General features: G+C 51.5%; 1 protein-coding gene and 1 non-coding gene across 5 annotated transcripts; one reads left to right on the forward strand and one right to left on the reverse strand.

Moving 5' to 3' along the window:
- Nucleotides 1–72, reverse strand: TRNAA-UGC (transfer RNA alanine (anticodon UGC)). Its single transcript has one exon. It is a non-coding gene; the product is annotated as a tRNA-Ala (tRNA).
- Nucleotides 73–7802: 7730 nt separating this feature from the next.
- Nucleotides 7803–12138, forward strand: TRIM47 (tripartite motif containing 47). 4 transcript variants are annotated; one of them, XM_019938714.3, is made up of 6 exons: nt 7804–8545; nt 9576–9671; nt 9943–10173; nt 10348–10546; nt 10990–11064; nt 11339–12138. In XM_019938714.3, the coding sequence occupies exons 1-6, from the start codon at nt 7865–7867 to the stop codon at nt 11977–11979; spliced, it is 1923 nt and encodes a 640-aa protein (XP_019794273.1). In that variant the 5' UTR covers nt 7804–7864; the 3' UTR covers nt 11980–12138. The 4 variants fall into 4 exon arrangements, with proteins under 4 accessions (XP_019794275.1, XP_073653662.1, XP_019794273.1 ...); XM_019938715.3 differs by having other exon boundaries at nt 10993–11064; XM_019938716.3 differs by lacking the exon at nt 9943–10173 and having other exon boundaries at nt 7803–8545.
- The last annotated feature ends 8459 nt before the right edge of the window (nt 12139–20597 follow it).

The following is a 20597-nucleotide window of genomic DNA, read 5'->3' on the forward strand; positions in this document are numbered from 1 at the left end:
TTCCCCAACTGGGGATTGAACCTGGGCCCCAGCAGTGCAAGTGCTGAGTCCTAACCACTGGACCACCAGGGAAGTCCGTATTTTTATAGAGTGCTATGGAGAAGTGCTTCCCAAGTAGGTCTGGAGGCAAGCATTGACAAATCTCCTGGACAGCTACTTCAGATTAAATTCGCTGGGTCCTCCTGATTCTAACAGGACTCTCTGCCTCCTCTCCAGGAAAAATGCCTTGGTGTAGAGGGAGAAAGAAGCATGGGCTTTGGGGTGTAACTTTTATAAAGAGGACACATTTGATGAGCCTAGGGGTGTTTCCAGCATCTCTGCCCCACTCCTCACGGTTTCTGGGTGTCTGTGAGGCAGAATCAGCAGGGTGGGCACAGGGACAGAAAAAGAGCAGGGGAGGGTGGGAGAGATTTTAAAAGACAGGGGCCTCTGGGCGAGTGGAGTTGGAGGGAGTTGGATTGGAGGCCAGAGAGGGGAGTGGTAAAGAGAATAAGAGGCTGCTCTTGCCCAGGCAGTAAGGGATGGAAGGGAGCAGCGTGGTGACAGTAGGAAATGTGGCTTCAAGTAACAAGGGGCTGGCAGCTAGAAGACAATGGAGCCAGGCCATTGAGACTCTGAGGGGGAAAGATTTCCATTTAGAATTCCATACACGGGACTTCCCTGATGGTCCAGTGGTTGAGAATCTGCCTTCCAATACAGGGGACACGGGTTCAATCCCTCGTCGGGGAACTAAGATCCCACATGCCACGGGGCAACTAAGCCCACGCACCACAACTGCTGAGCCCACATGCTCTGGAGCCCGCACACCACAACCAAAGATCCCGCATGCCACAAGAAAGACCTGACGCAGCCATAAATAAATAAATAAATAAACGTTAGAATTCCACACGCAGCCAAACTGTCAATCATGGGCAAAGCCTGAACCAAGACATTTGCAGACACTTCCGCATCCGTTCCCAGGAAGCCCCCAGAGCACCCACTTTTCAAAAATGAAAGCAAGCAATGAAGGGAAAGGGAGACCTGGGATCCAAGCAACGGGGAGCTCAACACAAAGGAGAAGCGATAAAGAATCAAAATTTCCAGAAATACGAGCACAGACATTCACGTATTCAAGGCTTATAAGCACGTGCTTTAGAGACGAGGAGGTAAGTGCTGGAAGAGACGGTTAAGAGTTGAACCTGGTTGTCCACGGGAGCAAGAATCTGGAGGAGGTAGGACATGGGACTGCCAGTTTTTGTTATAAGCCTGATTAAATTGTTTAGTTTTTAGATACTCCTAAATATAGTACTTTGAAATAAACAAGTGTTTTAAAGCACGTCAATAGCATAAAGAAGAAGTGCTACTGTGGGACATGGCTTGGATCCCATTTCCATTTTTTTTCAGAGATGCAAGCAAAGCTAGGCGTGGCTTGCTAAGTACTATCATTTGCTCAACTGCTTTTGCTTGTTTGTTTTTGTTTCTGTTTGACTTTTTTGTTGTTTTTTTTTGGTAAGCGGTACTGCAGCCAGACAAGGTCATTTATGACATGAGGTTTAGGATTACTTTCAGGTTGCGCCTTCTGGGTTTAAATTCCACCTCCTCCACAGGACTAGTTATGTGACCTCTGGCAAGATACGTAACCTATTGGAATTCTATTTCCCCTCCTTCGTGACAGTCCTGGCAAGGGCAGAGTGAGATGCAGGCATGAGCAGAGTGTCAGTTGCCCTTTCCCCTTAAGAGCCAAGTCATTTCAAGAATAATGAATATATTGGGCAACTTAAAGCTATCGTAATGGAAATGAAGTGTCAAAATGCAGCCACCCTGGCAAATCACATCTCCAAGCTTTCCTGAGGGAGCACATCTTCTTGAACAGGCTGTGGGGTGGGGAGCAGAGGGCTGGCTGGGCCTCATCCCTGAGCACCCCCAAACCTGAGTGGCACCCTTCTTTCCCCTCCAGAACCAGGCGGGTCTGTGGTCTCAGCAAGCCCAGGCGTCCTCGCTGCCAGGCTGCCGGGCAGGGTGGCGCTGATGCCTGAGCCTCTGAACTGTTGCTGGGTCTCGGCAAACAAGGGACCGTCCAGATCAAGTGCTCCTTGTGGAAACCAACTTATGGAACTCATTACCCGCCTTCCTGCCAAACTAGGCACACCCAGCCTGGGTCCCTCTGCTGCTCTGCCCAGAAGATCTTTTCCCACCCTAGTTTCTGCATGCCTGAGCCCTAGCAGTCTGTGAAAGCCCAGCTCAAATGCTACTTCCTCCATGCAGGCCTTCATGGTTTCCTGCCCTCCCCCCACTTCCCACAAATCCCCCAGGAGTGGATCCCACCTCTCTTAATACGTAATAGATCTTAGTTTTCTTCTCTCTTTCCAGGAGACTCTGCATAGCATCTTTCTAAATTAGACTTTTTTTTTTTTCTTGGCCGTGCTGCAGGATCTTAGCTCCCCAACCAGGGATTGAACCTAGGCCATGGCAATGAAACTGCCACGTCCTAACCACTGGACTGCCAGGGAATTCTCCCTAAATTAGACATTTTTAACCCGGGGTCTTAGGGGGGAAATCCTCTTTATTTTCACTGTCCTCTAACAGATACTTAGCATTTCTATTACAAATGGAGAAAACACACTGCAGTGATATTAGCAACAGCTGTGACTTGTCACCAATAGAAATTACAGATTTTTTCAAAAAATACCTAGAGACAAATTACAACGAAAATACAATAATCCAAAACCTATGGGATGCAACAAAAGCAGTTCTAGGAGGGAACTTTATAGCAATACAAGCCTACCTCAAGTAACAAGAAAAATCTCAAATAAACAATCTAAACTTACACCTAAAGGAACTAGAGAAAGAAGAACAAACAAAACCCAAAGTTAGCAGAAGGAAAGAAATCATAAAGATCAGAGCAGAAATAAATGAAATAGAAACAAAGAAAACAATAGCAAAGATCAATAAACCTAAAAGCTGGTTCTTTGAGAAGATAAACAAAATTGAAAAACCATTAGCCAGACTCATCAAGGAAAAGAGGGAGAGGACTCAAATAAATAAAATTAGAAATGAAAAAGGAGAAGTTACAACAGACACTGCAGAAATACAAAGCATCATAAGAGACTACTACAAGCAACTCTATGCCAGTAAAATGGACAACCTGGAAGAAATGGACAAATTCTTAGAAAGGTATAACCTTCCAAGACTGAACAGGAAGAAATAGAAAATATGAACAGACCAATCACAAGTAATTAAATTGAAACTGTGATTAAAAATCTTCCAACAAACAAAAAGTCCAGGACCAGATGGCTTCACAGGTGAATTCTATCAAACATTTAGAGAAGAGCTAACAGCTATCCTTCTCAAACTCTTCCAAAAAATTGCAGAGGAAGGAACACTCCCAAACTCATTCTATGAGGCCACCATCACCCTGATACCAAAACCAGACAAAGATACTACAAAAAAAGAAAATTACGGGCTTCCCTGGTGGCGCAGTGGTTGAGAGTCTGCCTGCCAATGCAGGGGACATGGGTTCGTGCCCCGGTCTGGGAAGATCCCACATGCCACGGAGTGGGGCCCGTGAGCCATGGCCGCTGAACCTGTGCGTCCAGAGCCTGTGCTCCGCAACAGGAGAGGCCACGACAGTGAGAGGCCTGCGTACCGCAAAAAAAAAAAAAAAAAAGAAAATTACAGACCAATATCATTGATGAATATAGATGCAAAAATCCTCAACAAAATACTAGCAAACGGAATCCAACAACACTTTAAAAGGATCATACACCATGATAAAGTGGGATTTATCCCAGGGATGCAAGGATTCTTCAATATATGCAAATCAATCAATGTGATACACCATATTAACAAATTGAAGAAGAAAAACCATATGATCATCTCAATAGATGCAGAAAAAGCTTTTGACAAAATTCAACACCCATTTATGATAAAAACTCTCCAGAAAGTGGGCATAGAGGGAAACTACCTCAACATAATAAAGGCCATATATGACAAACCCACAGCAAACATCATTCTCAGTGGTGAAAAACTGAAAGCATTTCCTCTCAGATCAGGAACAAGACAAGGATGTCCACTCTCACCACTATTATTCAACATAGTTTTGGAAGTCCTAGCCACAGCAATCAGAGAAGAAAAAGAAATAAAAGGAATACAAATTGGAAAAGAAGAAGTAAAACAGTCACTGTTTGCAGATGACATGATACTATACATAGAGAATCCTAAAGATGCTACCAGAAAACTACTAGAGCTAATCAATGAATTTGGTAAAGTTGCAGGATACAAAATGAATGTACAGAAATCTCTTGCATTCCTATACACTAATGATGAAAAATCTGAAAGAGAAATTAAGGAAACACTCCCATTTACCATTGCAACAAAAAGAATGAAATACCTAGGAATAAACCTACCTAGGGAGACAAAAGACCTGTATGCAGAAAACTATAAGACACTGATGAAAGAAATTAAAGATGATACCAACAGATGGAGAGATATACCATGCTCTTGGATTGGAAGAAACAATATTGTGAAAATGACTATACTACCCAAAGCAATCTACAAACTCAATGCAATCCCTATCAAATTACAAATGGCATTTTTTATGGAACTAGAACACAAAATCTTAGAATTTGTATGGAGACACAAAAGACCCCGAATAGCCAAAGCAGTCTTGAGGGAAAAAAACGGAGGTGGAGGAATCAGACTCCCTGACTTCAGACTATACTACAAAGCTACAGTAATCAAGACAATATGGTACTGGCACAAAAACAGAAATATAGATCAATGGAACAGGATAGAAAGCCCAGAGATAAACCCACACACCTATGGTGAACTAATCTATGACAAAGGAGGCAAGGATTTACAATGGAGAAAAGACAGTCTCTTCAATACGTGGTGCTGGGAAAACTGGACAACTACATGTAAAAGAATGAAATTAGAACACTCCCTAACACCATACACAAAAATAAACTCCAAATGGATTCGAGACCTAAATGTAAGACCAGACACTATAAAACTCTTAGAGGAAAACATAGGAAGAACATTCTTTGACATAAATCACAGCAAGATCTTTTTTGATCCACCTCCTAGAGTAATGGAAATAAAAACAAAAATAAACAAATGGGACCTAATGAAAACTTCAAAGCTTTTGCACAGCAAAGGAAACCATAAACAAGACGAAAAGACAACCCTCAGAATGGGAGAAAATATTTGCAAATGAATCAACAGACAAAGGATTAATCTCCAAAATATATAAACAGCTCATGCAGCTCAATATTAAAGAAACAAACAACCCAATCCAAAAATGGGCAGAAGACCTAAATAGACACTTCTCCAAAGAAGACATACAGATGGCCAAGAAGTACATGAAAAGCTGCTCAACATCACTAATTATTAGAGAAATGCAAATCAAAACTACAATGAGGTATCACCTCACACCAGTTAGAATGGGCATCGTCAGAAAATCTACAAACAACAAATGTTGGAGAGGGTGTGGAGAAAAGGGAACCCTCTTGCACTGTTGGTGGGAATGTAAATTGATACAGCCACTATGGAGGTTCCTTAAAAAACTAAAAATAGAATTACCATATGATCCAGCAATCCCACTACTGGGCATATATACCCAGAGAAAACCATAATTCAAAACGACACATGCATCCCAATGTTCATTGCAGCACTATTTACAATAGCCAGGTCATGGAAGCAACCTAAATGCCCATCGACAGGAGAATGGATAAAGAAGATGTGGTACATATGTACAATGGAATATTACTCAGCCATAAAAAGGAACGAAATTGAGTCATTTGTTGAGACGTGGGTGGATCTAGAGACTGTCATACAGAGTGAAGTAAGTCAGAAAGAGAAAAACAAATATCGTATATTAACGCATGTTTGTGGAACCTAGGAAAATGGTACAGATGAAGCGGTTTGCAGGGCAGAAATTGAGACACAGATGTAGAGAACAAACGTATGGACACCAAGGGGGGAAGTGGCGGGGGGTGGGGATGAATTGGGAGATTGGATTGACATGTATACACTAATATGCGTAAAATAGATAACTAATAAGAACCTTCTGCATAAAAACTAAATAAAATTAAATTTAAAAATTAAAAAAAAACTTACAGATTTTTCATTGCACATTACAGAGGTGACAGAGAACTTGAAATATGTTTACATTCATCACTATTTCAAAAATACAGTAATTCTTAGGCCTCCATCAGATCTTGTTATTTGTTCTTGTGTTAAAGAAACACATATATTACTTTATCACAAATTTCTTTCTTTACATTTTGAACCTGTATTTCAATGTAATTGGTTGCCATGGAATCTTCTGCATTTTGTTTTGTGCATTGAAAAGCATTATTCTGGAAAGGCTTCTGAGACTACACCACGCTTCAAGAGGGCCCCCTGGCAGAGCAAGAAAGGCTAATCCCCACCTCTAGGTGGATCAATCCTCTCCACCACTTTATTCCTTCCACTTTGGCCTCTCATCAGCAGGAAGTCTGCATGCCTGGGGGTAGGAAGCATTGCCCCAATTAGCTATATTCCATAATTTATTCAAATTGCCTTAGTTTCCCCCTAACATCCTTTTTCTCTCTCAGGAACACGTCCAGAATACACATTACATATAGTTATCATGTCTCCTTGGGCTTCTCTTGGCTGTGACAATTTTTCAGACTTTCCCTGCTTTTGTTTGATGACCTTGACAGTTTCAAGGGGTTCTGGTCAGGTGCTGTGTAGTCTGTGTCTTATTGGGATTTGTCTAAAGTTTTAGTCATAATTAGAGTGGGATTATGGACTTCTGGGTAGGAAGACCACATCATATCAAGGGTACTTACTGCCGACATGACTTATCACTGTTGACGTTGACCTTGATGTGGTTTTCATCAGGTTTCTCCATTGTAAAGTTACTCTTCTGCTCCCTTTGGAAGAAAGTCACTATGCACCGTCTATACTTAAGGAGTGGGAAGCCATTCTCCACCTTGGAGTATTTACCAAAACTTTTTGGAATTCCTCTGAATGGGAAATTTGTCTATTCTCCCTCATTTATTTATTTATCCAGTCATTTATTTACACCAGCATGAACTCATGGATGTTTATTTTATACTTTGGGTTACAACCCAATGCTACTTTTGTTATTTTGTTGCCATTCTATTTTTTTAAATTTAACATTATCGAGGTATAGTTTACGTATAATAAAATGCACCATTTTGAGTGCATAGTTGAAGGAGTCTCAGCAAACGCCTCCACTTGGGGAACCCACATCCCTAGCCCCAGGCACACCACATGAGTGTCGGTGGACCGTAACTGAATTCCCAGGACGTTGGACCTGGAGGATATCAACTTCCCATTTCAAGTTTAGAGAAGCCCAAGTTTCCCAACCCGGGTTAAACAGGGGCAAAAACATGCGCATATCAGCAGTTTCCCCCCACCCCCGCCTTCAGCAGCTCAGCAACTTTGCTTAAAGGTGCTGCGGAGGGGTCTGGAGTGCAAAGGTGCCTGCGGAACACAGTGGGGTCACCCAGCCCCTCCTGGCTGGCCACGGGGTGGGGGAGTTTATGGGGGGTCATGGAGGAGTGAACTCCTTCCCTGGTTTCAGCGTGTCCCCCGCATTGCCTTCTCAGCTCTCTGCCCTCTCTCTCTCTCACAGCCCTTTCGTCCAGGAACCCTTAGGGGTCAGACGGGGCCCAGAGGCCACTCCGCACTGTCCGGGCTGGGGCTGGGTGTCAGGGCCGGCGGGCGGGCCTGTGGCGCTGGGGGGCGGTCCGAGCCGGGCGGCGGGCGGGGGCCGGATCCTTGGCCTCGGTCCCAGGGGCGGCGCCGCATCGCGAACAGTCCGGGTCCCTCCCAGACGGGAGCAGCACAGGCGGTGCCTCGCGACCGAGGAGCCATGGACGGCAGCGGCCCCTTCAGCTGCCCCATCTGCCTGGAGTCGCTCCGGGAGCCAGTGACGCTGCCCTGCGGCCACAACTTCTGCCTCGCCTGCCTGGGCGCGCTTTGGCCGCACCGCGGCGCGGGTGGCGCCGGCGGGCCGGGAGGCACGGCCCGCTGCCCGCTGTGCCAGGAGCCCTTCCCCGACGGCCTGCAGCTCCGCAAGAACCACACGCTGTCTGAGTTGCTGCAGCTCCGCCAGGGCTCCGGCCCGGGGCCCGGCCCCGGCCCGGCCCGGGCCCCCGAGCCGGTGGCGCCCAGTGCGCCGCCCAGTGCGCCGCCCAGCGCCCCGGAGCCGTCGGCTCCCTGTGCGCCGGAGCCGTGGCCGGCGGGCGAAGAGCCGGTGCGCTGCGACGCGTGCCCCGAGGGCGCCGCCCTACCCGCCGCGCTCTCCTGCCTCTCCTGCTTCGCCTCCTTCTGCCCCGCGCACCTAGGCCCGCACGAGCGCAGCCCCGCGCTGCGCGGACACCGCCTGGTGCCGCCGCTGCGCCGGCTGGAGGAGAGCCTGTGCCCGCGCCACCTGCGGCCGCTCGAGCGCTACTGCCGCGCGGAGCGAGTGTGCCTGTGTGAGGCCTGTGCCGCCCAGGAGCACCGGGGCCACGAACTCGTGTCGCTGGAGCAGGAGCGCGCGCTCCAGGAGGTGGGGCGCGGGCGCGGAGGGCGGGCGGGCGACGGGCCTCGCGTGGCGGCCGAGGGCCGGGGACCCCTCACCCTCATCCTTAATTCCCTCCTCTAATCTGAGGATTTTTGCGGTCCCTTCCAGCCCTGACGGCCTCCTCTCGCTGTGAGACATTGCGCTCGGGACAAGAATGGGGGTTGGAGGGACCCAGTGAGAACTCGAAAAAGATGGGCGGGCTGGGGGCCTGAGGCTGGAGCGGGGCCCTTGGGGGTTTAAACAGCCGGGAACCGGGTTAGGCCCACGTGGTCCCAGGCGGCTGATTTCCGCCGCGCAGCTGCTGCGCCGGCCGGCCGAGCTCCTGCAGATCCCCGTTTGCCTGGGCTGAGGGTTTGGATGGGTGTGGCAGGCGAAAGGAGTGCTGCAGAGGGTGGTCCGAGCACACAGACCGCTCTGTCCAGCTGTTCCGGGGGCCGTGGCGGGAGCATGTACATGCTGCCTGGCCGGTTACCTCCGCCCCCAGTTTCCTTTGGCCCCCAGCCCGGTCTTGGCGCCTCTGCCTTGGGATTTTCCGTCTCTCCTGCCTGGCGTGGTGACTCATAAGACCCAGGGGATTTGCCCGGAATCCCTGTTTTTCAGGCCTGGGCTGGGGGCACAGACTCTTTGGGGACAATGATGCCCGGGACAGCTGAATGCCATCTTGTGCAGGGCCCCCTCCTCACTCTCTTTCTCTGCCTCTTCCCCGCTGAAGGAAGTTCTCAAATGCATGTGAGCAACACTGAGGACGGTAGATGGCCCTCTACTTGCACACCAGTCAAAGGGGGGAGGCAGACAACCCACAGCTGGCCAGCCTGCCCTCTCCCTGGGCATTCGGGAATGGCACCAGCCTGGGCTTGAGGCACCTCTGGCATATCATGGCCACTCCCAGTCCCACCTACACCCAGATACCACTCCCTCCCAGGTCAGCCCTCTCCTCCCCCCTTGGTGAGACCTGGGACCCCAGTGCAGGGTTGTGACCTCTGCCAGACCCCATACTCAAGGGTGTCATTCACAGGCCGAGCAGCCCAAAGTCCTGAGCGCTGTGGAGGACCGCATGGACGAGCTGGGCGCGGGCATCGCACAGTCCCGGCGCACGGTGGCCCTCATCAAGGTCCGATCCCATCCTAACCCCCGCCCCCGTTCACTCCTGCAGTATCCTCCTGGCAGTGTGAGCTTTCAGCATGGTACCGTCCACTCTAAAGAAGCCCACGCTCAAGGCATTGCCCGGCTCCAGTGAGCACGAGTGTCTCCCCTGACCTGACATAGATCCAGGGCAGCTGGGGCTGGTGCTTCTGTCCCCCCGAGAGGACAGGGGGGGAAAGTGGGGTATGGGAAGTGATGTTCTTTGCCTTCATCACCGCCACCTCTGCCCTCCTGTGCAGAGTACAGCCGTGGCAGAGCGGGAAAGGGTGAGCCGGCTGTTTGCCGAGGCTGCAGCCGTCCTGCAGGGGTTTCAGGCAGAGGTGCTGTCCTTCATCGACGAGGGGGAGGCGACCATGCTGGGCCGCTCCCAGGGCGACCTGCGGCGGCAGGAGGGACAGCGCAGCCGGCTCAGCCGGGCCCGCCACAACCTCGGTCAGGTCCCTGAAGCCGACTCGGTCAGCTTCCTGCAGGTGAGGGCAGCTCTGCAGGCCAGAGAGGACGTGGAAGGGGGTAGGCGGGAAGCGGAAGGAGAAGGCAGCGGGTGCCTGGGCTTCAGGGCTGTGCCAGCCCCTGGCGGCGCCGTGTCACCCCAGCCAGGAGGAGCTGTGGCCAGCAGGGCCTTAATGGGCGTTTGTCTGGTACAGGAGCTCCTGGAGCTCAGGCTGGCCCTGGAGGAGGGGTGCGGCCCTGGGCCCGGGCCCCCAGGGGAGCTCAGCTTCACCAAGTCATCCCAGGCCGTGCAGGTGGTACGAGATGGCCTGGCTTCAGCCTGCACCAGCCAGTGGGAGCAGCTGCAGGGGCTGGGCAGCGACGAGGATGGGCTGCAGAAGCCAGGCACGGAAGGTGGGTGCCCCCCGCAAGTGACTCATCCTTCCCCAGACTCCCCGCACGGGCCCCCAGGCCTGGTGCCCGTTCAGGAGTGGAGGATGGAAACTGCCAGGCTCAGGGTGGGACCCAAAATCCTGCCGATGGCTGGAGCACAAGTCAGCCCCTTTGGCCACAGCCCAGGGGGCAGAGCAGGCCTCTCCTAGACCACCCTCTAGCTTCAGAAGGGCTGAGGCCCAGGGAGGAAGTGGAGCGGGGGCAGAGCCCGAGGACCAGGCATGTGTGTGAACACAGTGTACCATATTTGGGGGTGTGCCTGTCCCCAGGTGGCCTGAGGTGCTGGGAGGAAGGGGGAGGAGGGGAAGTTCAGTTATAGGTTCGGTGGGGGGCGGTCACCTTGCACAGCGGCCCAGCCATGGGCAGCTGGGGAGACCCCCTCTGCACTGTCTCTTCTTCTGCAGCAGATGCTGAGTCCCAGGACCCCGAAAGCGCCAACAGCCTGGAGAGTGAGGCTCCCAGGGATTACTTCCTCAAGTGTAAGTCGACACCTGGGCTCGCCCCACTGCTCATAAGGGGCCCTCCCAAGGCTTCTGGGCTGGGCCCTGGCGCATGAGGTCTTCGATTCCTGTCCCTCATTCATGCAGTGAACTAGGTTAGCTCATGGGGTGCTCCCCAGGGTGGCCTGCTTGCAGAGGGCCAGTTGCAGAGGAGGGGAGAGGCTGTGTTTGGGGAGGTGGGCCCCTAGGGGAGGGACTGTCCCACCTGACCTTGGACCTGAGCCCTGCATCTCTCTCTGTTCCGTGGGAGCAGTTGCGTACATTGTGGACCTGGACAGCGACACGGCAGACAAGTTCCTGCAGCTGTTTGGAACCAAGGGTGTGAAGAGGGTGCTGTGTCCCATCAACTACCCCGAGTCGCCCACCCGCTTCACCCACTGCGAGCAGGTGCTGGGCGAGGGCGCCCTGGACCGGGGCACCTACTACTGGGAGGTGGAGATCATTGAGGGCTGGGTCAGCGTGGGAGTCATGGCTGAAGACTTCTCCCCGCAAGAGCCCTACGACCGCGGCCGGCTTGGACGCAATGCTCACTCCTGCTGCCTGCAGTGGAACGGACGCAGCTTCTCCGTCTGGTTCCACGGGCTGGAGTTGCTCCTGCCCCACCCCTTCTCGCCCACCGTCGGGATCTGCCTGGAATATGCTGACCGAACCCTGGCCTTCTATGCCGTGCGGGATGGCAAGATGAGCCTTCTGCGGAGGCTGAAGACCTCCCGGGCCCGCCGCAGTGGCACCCCAGCCTCCCCGGTTGACCCCTTCCAGAGCCGCCTGGACAGCCACTTTGCGGGGCTCTTCACACACAGGCTCAAGCCCGCCTTCTTCCTGGAGAGCGTGGATGCCCATCTGCAGATCGGGCCCCTCAAGAAGTCCTGCATATCCGTGCTGAAGAGGAGGTGATGCAGGGGGCACAGGGCCTCCTCCCACTGCGGTCGCAGCTCCTGGGAAGCTTGTTTCTCTGCACCCCTGCTTTGCCCCAGGGAAGACACCAGCCTTGGAGTCCCACACATTCTCCAGGCTTCTCATTCCTAGAGGCCTCCACCTTCCATATACAAGGCCTTCCACCTCTCAGGGAGGAGGCTCCCCAGACCCTGTCCCCCTGCAGGCCTTGTTTCTGGGAGAAGGGTTACCCCGACCCCTCCTCTCCCAGGTTCTTGGGACAGTGCCTGGCACATCGTAGGTGCTCAATAAACAATTGTCGAATGAATGACTCCCTTTTCTACCCTTCTCTCCACCCACCAAGGATTCCCAATACTTCTCATCTTTCAAGAGCAGGTCTTGAAAGGCAGGACAAGGGAACAAGCCCCTAGTCCCAGATTCCTATTGGGAGGGAGAACCCTGGCCCAGGAAGAGGAGGCTGAAATGGGGTGCCTACCCTTCGGGGCACACCTGCTTCCTGGTTCTGGACAGGGAGAGGTAGAGGTGGCTTCTCCCGGAGGGGTCCAGCCCCACAGTCATTCTGGCTGCCCGAGTGTTTGCTCCGGACAGCCTGGTTCCCACCCACTGTTTTCATCCTTGATACCACAGCCTCGTTCTGGACCTGCCTAATGGTGTTTGTGCCCAGGAGTAAATACAGACGTCACATCCCCCAAGAGCAGGGCGTAACTCCTGGGCATGGGCAAGAACGTTTGAGACCTAGAGCTTCTTTCATACACATACCTTCTCAGCCCCTGAGAGATGTGGTTGAACTGACCTCCGGGTGCGGCTGGAGCGGAGAACGTCTACGCTAAAATGACCTGTGTCCTCCTTTGGAAGCTGCCTCCCATCTCCGCACCAGCTGTGCGGCTGGAACGGTGCTTCGCCTCCATGCGGGGGGAGACCCTGGGCCCTGGGCCCCAGCAGAACCTCCATCTCTCTCCCAAGAAGGCCCAGTGCCCCTGCTGCTCCAGAACCCCCATCCTAGCTTGGGATGCCCGAGTTCTGCTTTCAAGGCGAAGCCTTGCTCCCTGAGGCTATGAGGTGAGTGTGTTCCCAGGCCAGCCCCCTCCTCCTGGGGTTGTCTGTGACTCAGGTGCACCCCAGGGAGGGCCATGCCTGGAGAGCAGAGGCAGGCAGAGAGCCCAAGGTCGGGTGGGACAATGGGTGAGTTATGCAGCCAGACGGCAAGGCCATACAAGTCCTGCCCTGGCTGCCTCACCAGCTAAAAATAACCCCTCCCACAGAGCCTGCTGGTGCCCCAGAAGCCAGGATGTTGTTTTTCCGGGCGGGGCCTGCTGGCTTCTGGGGCTCTGTGTTCTCAACACGGTTTCCTTGACAGCCAAGGGCCCCAGCTCCCCGGGCCTGGGGCGGATGGGGGAGGCTGCTCCTGTTGCTGTCACAACGTGGACCAATGGGAGCCTCCCACCTTTCCCAGAGCCCCTCCCACCCCCCACCCTGGCACGCCCCACCCCACACACTCCCCTTACAGAGAACCCTCGGGTCCCTGATCCTGCAGGGTCTGGCATGTCACGGAACGTGAGTTAGATGGACATGGCCCCTGCACAGGACTGGTGCTTCCTGGTTGGAATTCGGGCCTGGCTAGTCAAGTCTGCAGCCACAAAGGCCCTGCCACTTGCAGACTGACTGCTAGCTTCCAAAGACTCATGGAACCTTGTGCATCTTTTTTTTTTTTTTTTTTCGTTGCTTCACGCGGGCTTTCTCTAGTTGCGACGAGCAGGAGCTATTCTTCCTTGCAGTGTGCAGGCTTCTCATTGCAGTGGCTTCTCTTGTTGCGGAGCACGGGCTCTAGGCACGTGGGCTGCAGTAGTTGTGGCATGTGGGCTCAGTAGTTGTGGCTCACAGGCTCTAGAACTCAGGCTCAGTAATTGTGGTACACGGGCTTAGTTGCTCCGAGGCATGTGGGATCTTCCCAGACCAGGGCTCGAACCTGTGTCCTCTGCATTGGCAGGCAGATCCTTAACCACTGCGCCACCAGGGAAGTCCCGAACCTTATGCATCCTAATCCTACTTCCCAGTGTTAACAGATTTACAGCTCAAAGCAGGGGACTGGCTCACCCAGGGCTGCACAGCTCGCAAGGGGCTGGCTGAGCCCGCCCCCGGGTTTCAGTGTTATCCCCAGAATGGAGTGTTAGCTGCAACCCTGAACTTCCTCTGTGACTCTAGGAAAATATTAGAGCCGGAGAGATGGGGTGTATGTGAGAGTCTGTGTTTTCGGGTGTATCTCTTTGCCTGTGTGTGTGCTTGTGTGTCTGTGTGTATCTATGTTATGTCTCTGCCTCTGTGTGTGTGTCTGTGCTTGTCTGTTGTGTGTGCATTAGTGTATAGGTCTTCATGCCTGCCTGGGTGTATGTCTGTGTATTTGTGTGTGTGGATCCAGCCCAGTGACTTTTCAAACATGCTCTGAGGACACCTGGAGTTCTGAAGAGGTATAATGAGGCAGGGCAGGCTGGAGGGGTGGGAGGGGAAACCAGGGGTCGAGCCCCTCACTGCCCCTAACAACACTTTAATCAGAGCAGATTTTACCCAAGATGACTTGCAAAAAGAGAAGCTGTTGAAAAGACGAAAGTTTAGAAAACCATCGATCTAGTCCAAGTCTTCTTTTACCACTACCGTTTCCAGATGAAGAAATTGAGGCGTGTGCTTAAAAACGTCCAAACGCACATGCACACACGCGCCCGCCGTGCTTCCCAAGGCTAAGCCTGTGTAAGCGCCGCCCTCAGCCCAGTTTCCACGGCCACCAGAGCCCTTCCTCCAGAGCTGCCTGAGGATCTGTGACCCCGCCAGCCACAGACAGTGGCAGTGTGTGAAGGAGGTGAAGGGTCTTCTGAGGCTGTGCTGCTATTAGCTGAGTCTGGCTCCTTTGGGCCAGGCGGGGAGCCAGCCGCCACTTGAGCTTTGTTTCTGTGGGAAAATGAGCTCTGGAATTCCAAACGACAGACTGACCAACGGACTTGAGCATCTCTCCCCTCTCGGCACCTAAGGACAGCTGGGTCCCGTACCCCTCACCCCTCCCACTATCCCCCCCCAACCCCCAACTCCAGGAGGAAAGGGACAGACACATCCTTTCCCCTCCCTCTCCTCCTCCGACCCACTCAGGGGACTCACAGAAGTGCCTTTCTTCACCTCCCCTCCTCCCAGGCACAGGGTGAGGCTGGACTGACTGAGACTGTGGCTAAAAAGGAGGGCCTGGCCAGGAAGATGGGGCTGAACTGGGAGGGGCAGAGGTTTGCAGACCGCTCTACTGGTGCTGGGTTTTCTCCCCTGGGAAGAAAATAGCATTTAGCTGCAGGGTCTGTGACCCAGTCAGCCCCACACCCAACGCACACATTCCCATTTGATGCCAACGTTCAAAATGTGGAACACGAGGCCACTCCCTTTCTGCACCATCACATCCTCCAGAAGATGCCTGAGAACTGCAGGAGGCCGTGGGTGGTCCTCATGGTCTCCACCTGGGTAGAAGCCTCAACCTCCTCCTTCCCAGCGTCCTCAGAGAAGGGGCCAGGGAGGGAGTTCACACCCCGAGCACTGAGGCAGGTAGGACACATTCTTTGATGCCTTGTGTACTTTGTCTTTAAATGACATTCAATTTTTGAATTTTACTCGGTAATATCTCTGATTTTGCTTTAATGTAAGGAGCAACACTTCTCTGCCCAACAGTGGAGAATGGTTTTTGTGTGTGAGTTCTGGAATCAGAAAGTCTTGGCTAAAAATTCCACTTTAGCCATTTCCCAGCTGCTATGCCTTTGGGCAGGGTGCTTAGTCCTCTCCATGCCTCGGTCCCCTCACTTGTAAAATAGGGATAATAATAGAACTGCAAATACAGAGACAGAGAACAAACAGGTGGCTACCAGAGGGGAGTGGGTTGGGGGAGGCCAGAAACACGTGAGGGAGATACAGAGTAAACTGCCTAGGGTTATTTTTTATTTTTTTTTAATGAAATAAAATTATGGAATATAGTTTTTAAAATTTTATTTATTTATTTTTGGCTGCGTTGGGCCTTTGTTGCTGGGTGCAGGCTTTCTCTCATTGTGGCGAGCGGGGCCTACTCTTCATTGCAGTGCGTGGGCTTCTCATTGCGGTGGCTTCTCTTGTTGCGGAGCACGGGCTCTAGGCCTGCGGGCTCAGTAGTTGTGGCACACGGGTTTAGTTGCTCCGTGGCATGTGGGATATTCCCGGACCATGGCTCGAAACCGTGTCCCCTGCATTGGAAGGCGGATTCTTAACCATTGCGCCACCAGGGAAGTCTGTGTTATTTTGAGGATTAAATGAGGTAATTTAGGCAAAGTGCTTGTCACAAGTCTGGCACAGAGTGAGCTTTCAATAAGTGTTATTGGTATTCTTCTTCTTCTCTTGAACGATGAGTAAAATGGATATTCTTGGAAGTTTCGTCAATCCTTGGGGGATCCATGGATTTGTTCTTTGGGGGCTAAGATTAACCCAGACCTAAATTCATCAGGATACTTACATTTTGCCCCACCCACTAAGGTTGGACACTTTCACTCACTCATTCAACAATGTTTATTCAGTGTGGTGTACTGTTCTCCGGGGCTGCGGATACAGCGGTGAGTGACCCAAACAGATGCCTGTGCCACACAACCGGCTGTGTGATCATTGCAGCTGTAGTAAGTACTGTACAAGAAAAGGGCAGCAACTCCACCCCTGCGGATACACCCCAAAGAACTGAAAGCAGGCACTCAAACAGATGCTTGTACACCCACGTTCACAGCAGCACTATTCACAACAGCCAAAGGGTGGAAGCAACCCAAGTGTCCATCAGTGGACGAATGGATAAACAAAATGTGCTCTGAATATACAATGGCCTTAAAAAGGAATGAAATCCTGACACATGCTATCACATGAATAAACTTTGAAGACATTATGCTAAGTGAAATAAGCCAAAGGCAAAAGGACAAATCTTGTATGTTTCCACTTCTATGAGGCACCTAGAATAGACAAATTCATAGAGACAGAAAGTAGGAGGGGGGTTCCCAGTGGCTGGGGGAGGGGGGATTGAGGAGCTCGTGTTTAATGGGGTCAGAATTTCAGTTTGAGATGATGAAAAAGTTCTAGAGATGGATCGTGGTAATGGTCTCACAACAATGTGATTGTACTTAGTGCCACCGAACTGTACACTTACAATGGTAAATTTTATGTGATGTATCCAGTGTATTTTACCACTGAGGGGAAGAAAAGTTTTGCCTCTGCTGTATTACAAAACAAAACAAAACACAAATTTCCCAGGGACAGAAATTAAAAAAAAAAAAAAAGAAAGAAAGAAGGAAAAAGACAGTGGTCACGAGAAGGGGCCCTATTGGGTGTGGGGGAGGCTCATTTCCAGGGAGGACCTCCCTGAAGGGACAGCTGAGGCCTGGAGGACAAGGAGTTAGCAAGACAAAGAGGATGGGTGTGCGCTCTGGAAGGGGCCAAGCACTCCAGGGGACCAAAGTGTTTTAAGGAAGGCAAGTGACATGAGGTGGCAGTGCGGAGCCTCGTAAGGCTTCTGGACTTAGGAGGAATGGGAAGCCAAGGCAGGGTTTCGCATGGGTAAACAATACAATCAGATTTGAAAGTTTAAAATCACTCTATAGGGACTTCCCTGGTGGTCCAGTGGTTAGGGCTCCACGCGTCCACTGCAGGGGGCGTGGGTTCGATCCTTGGTTGGGGAACTAAGATCCCGCATGCCACACACAGTGCGGCAAAAAAAAAAAAAAAAAAAAAAAAATCTGTAATTTAAGTGAGAAATGGGTTTAAGGAGGGATAAAAGAGGATGAGAGAGACCATGCATGTTTCCAGGGAGATGGAGATGATCCCACCCACCCCGGACTGTTGGAAGGAGGACCCAGAAATAGCAGGGAAGGGCCCAGACCCACTAGAGCCCCTCCTAGCCCCTCCCTGAGCTCCCTCCTGCAGAAGGGTCCCTCCAGGCGTGGCTCCTCCCTGCTTCGAAGGTGATGCCTGTGTCTTTCTGGCTTTCTGGGATCACGGAGGGGAAATGGACAGCAGGGGCGTTGTGTAAACACTCCTACAGCAGGAATCACTCAGAACAGGCCTTGCAGCTGTGCCAGGGGATATTGAACACCACAGAGCGGGGAGGTCTGGACTGGGAGCCACTGGGTGGGGCTCATCTCCGTAGCAACCAGAAACAGCCCCAGACAAGCCCTGGCTGGGCTTACTGATGGAGGAGCAAGGAACTTGTGTTACTGAAATACCCGTGGCCAAAACGACACGCCCTGAAATAGCTCACTTTCCCATCACCAGCGCCCCATGTGGCATCTCCCACTCTGTCTTCGAAGCCCAAACAAACAACAGCAAATGGCACAAAGTTGAGGGTTACCAAGAGTTTTCTTTCTCTTGCTGGCTTATTGGAAGATGATGACTGGCTGAGTGATAAAAAAAAAAATACGGTGTATCAAGCATGAACTGGGTCCATACACTCAGGTACAAAAAATGTCAAATTTGGTATTTTTCCTAAATCATAAAATTTGATTATGAGCTGCCCTTTGCCAAGAGGGTAAGGAATTCAACCTCAGGCATGTTTTGGGGGGTTGGGGTCTTCTGTCCACTGGGGCAGCTGCTGAGATTGCCCGGTGTCTGAGCTCAAGTGGTCCTTGTATGGAGAGCTTCCTCTCCCCTGAGCCAAGCAAGGTTTAGAGATTGTGACCAGCTGTTGTCTTTCTGCTCCAGCCCCTTTGTGTTAGTCTGCTAGGGCTCTCGTAACAAAGTATCACAAACTAGGTGGTCTAAACAACAAAAATGCATTGTCTTCCAGCGCTAGGGAGGCCAGAGTCAGAGATCAAGGTGTTGGCAGGGTTGGTCCCTCTGAGGCTTCGAGGCAGGATCTGTTCCAGGCCCCTCCCCTAGCTTCTGGTGATTTGCTGACAATATCTGGCAAAATCCTTCTAGCACTCTGCCGTTGTCTTCACGTGGCGTTCTCCCTGTGTATCTGTATCCGAATTTCCCCTTTTTAAAAGGACACCAATCATATTGGATTAGGGCGCGCACTAATGACCTCATCTTTAATTATATCTGCCACAGCCCTGCTTCCAAATAAGGTCACAATTTGAGGAACTAGGGGTTAGGATTTTGACACATGAATTTAAACGGGGGACAAAATTCAACCCATAATATCCACCCTCTAAGCTGGGCTCCGTGATACAGGGGCTGGGACTCTGCATTTCTCCACTACCTGCTTCTCCCTGCCTGTCTCTGCCATCAGGGGGCGCTAGAGGACTTGCAGGGCTGAAGGAGAAGGGGCTGGCGGCTTCCCAGCTGCTGGCGGTTCCATCATCACTGGAAGGCTTCTTCACTGGGGCAGCTGCAGTTCCTTAGCGGCAACTAAATGCACTTTGTAGTTTTTCCGACCCTTGCAGAACCAGCTGCCTGGAGCCCCCTTCAGAGACACCAGCACCAGCAAGAATGTGCCCCCTTCGGAGAGTTGGGTTTTAGTTCCCAGGAGCTTTCCCTTCAAGCGTCTGTGTTTTAATTATTCCGACTTTGCCTTTTGGTCCCCCAGTCCTAGGTTCAGGCACCTCTGCGGCACCTTAGAATTATTTTTTTTCACCTTTTCAGTTACCTAGCGACCTAAGCGACATGGCTAGCTTTATACCTGTGTTAATTCTTTTTTGCCTCTCCCGTTGCGGAGCACAGGCTCCGGACGCGCAGACTCAGCGGTCATGGCTCACGGGCACAGCCGCTCCGCAGCATGTGGGATCTTCCCAGACCGGGGCACGAACCCGTGTCCCCTGCGTCGGCAGGCGGACTCTCAACCACTGCGCCACCAGGGAAGCCCGGCAGGCGATTCTTAACCACTGTGCCACCAGGGAAGTCCCTAGTTAATTTATAATGTTGTGTTAGTTTCAAGTGTACAGCAAAGTGATTCAGTTACACCTACATATATATATATATTTTTTCTTTTTCAGATTCTTTTCCATTATAGGTTATTACAAAATATTGAGTATAGTTCCCTGTGCTATACAGTAGGTCCTTGTTGTCTACCTATTTTATATATAGTAGTATATATAGTATATGTTAATCCCAAACTCCTAATTTATCTCCCTCCCCCACATTAAGCAATTTTTAGATAAATTTTAATGGCATTAAGATTTATTCTGGGGGACTTCCCTGGTGGTCCAGTGGTAAAGAATCCACCTTGCAATGCAGGGGACGCGGGCTCGATCCCTGGTCAGGGAACTAAGATCCCACATGCCGTGGGGCAACTAAGCCCACATGCCACAACTACTGAGCTTGAGCGCCTCAACTAGAGCCCACATGCAGCAAACTACAGAGCCCACGTGCTCTGGAACCCGCGCGCCACAACTACAGAGTCCACGCGCCCTGGAGCCTGCATGCCACAACTAGAGAAGAGAAAACCCACACGCCACAACTAGAGAGCAGCCCGTGCACCACAATGAAGATCCCACATGCCACAACTAAGACCCAACGCATCCAAAAGTAAAATAAATAAATAATAAATAAATCTTAAAAAAAAAAAAAAAGAATTTGATCTGGGAACTTAGTTACCTCTCCCACCTACCTGGTTGTCTTCAATCAGAAACCCAGTGACCTCTGGCCAAGCAGTG

The sequence above is a fragment of the Tursiops truncatus genome, chromosome 20, assembly GCF_011762595.2.
Source record: "Tursiops truncatus isolate mTurTru1 chromosome 20, mTurTru1.mat.Y, whole genome shotgun sequence".
Classification (NCBI taxonomy): domain Eukaryota; kingdom Metazoa; phylum Chordata; class Mammalia; order Artiodactyla; family Delphinidae; genus Tursiops; species Tursiops truncatus.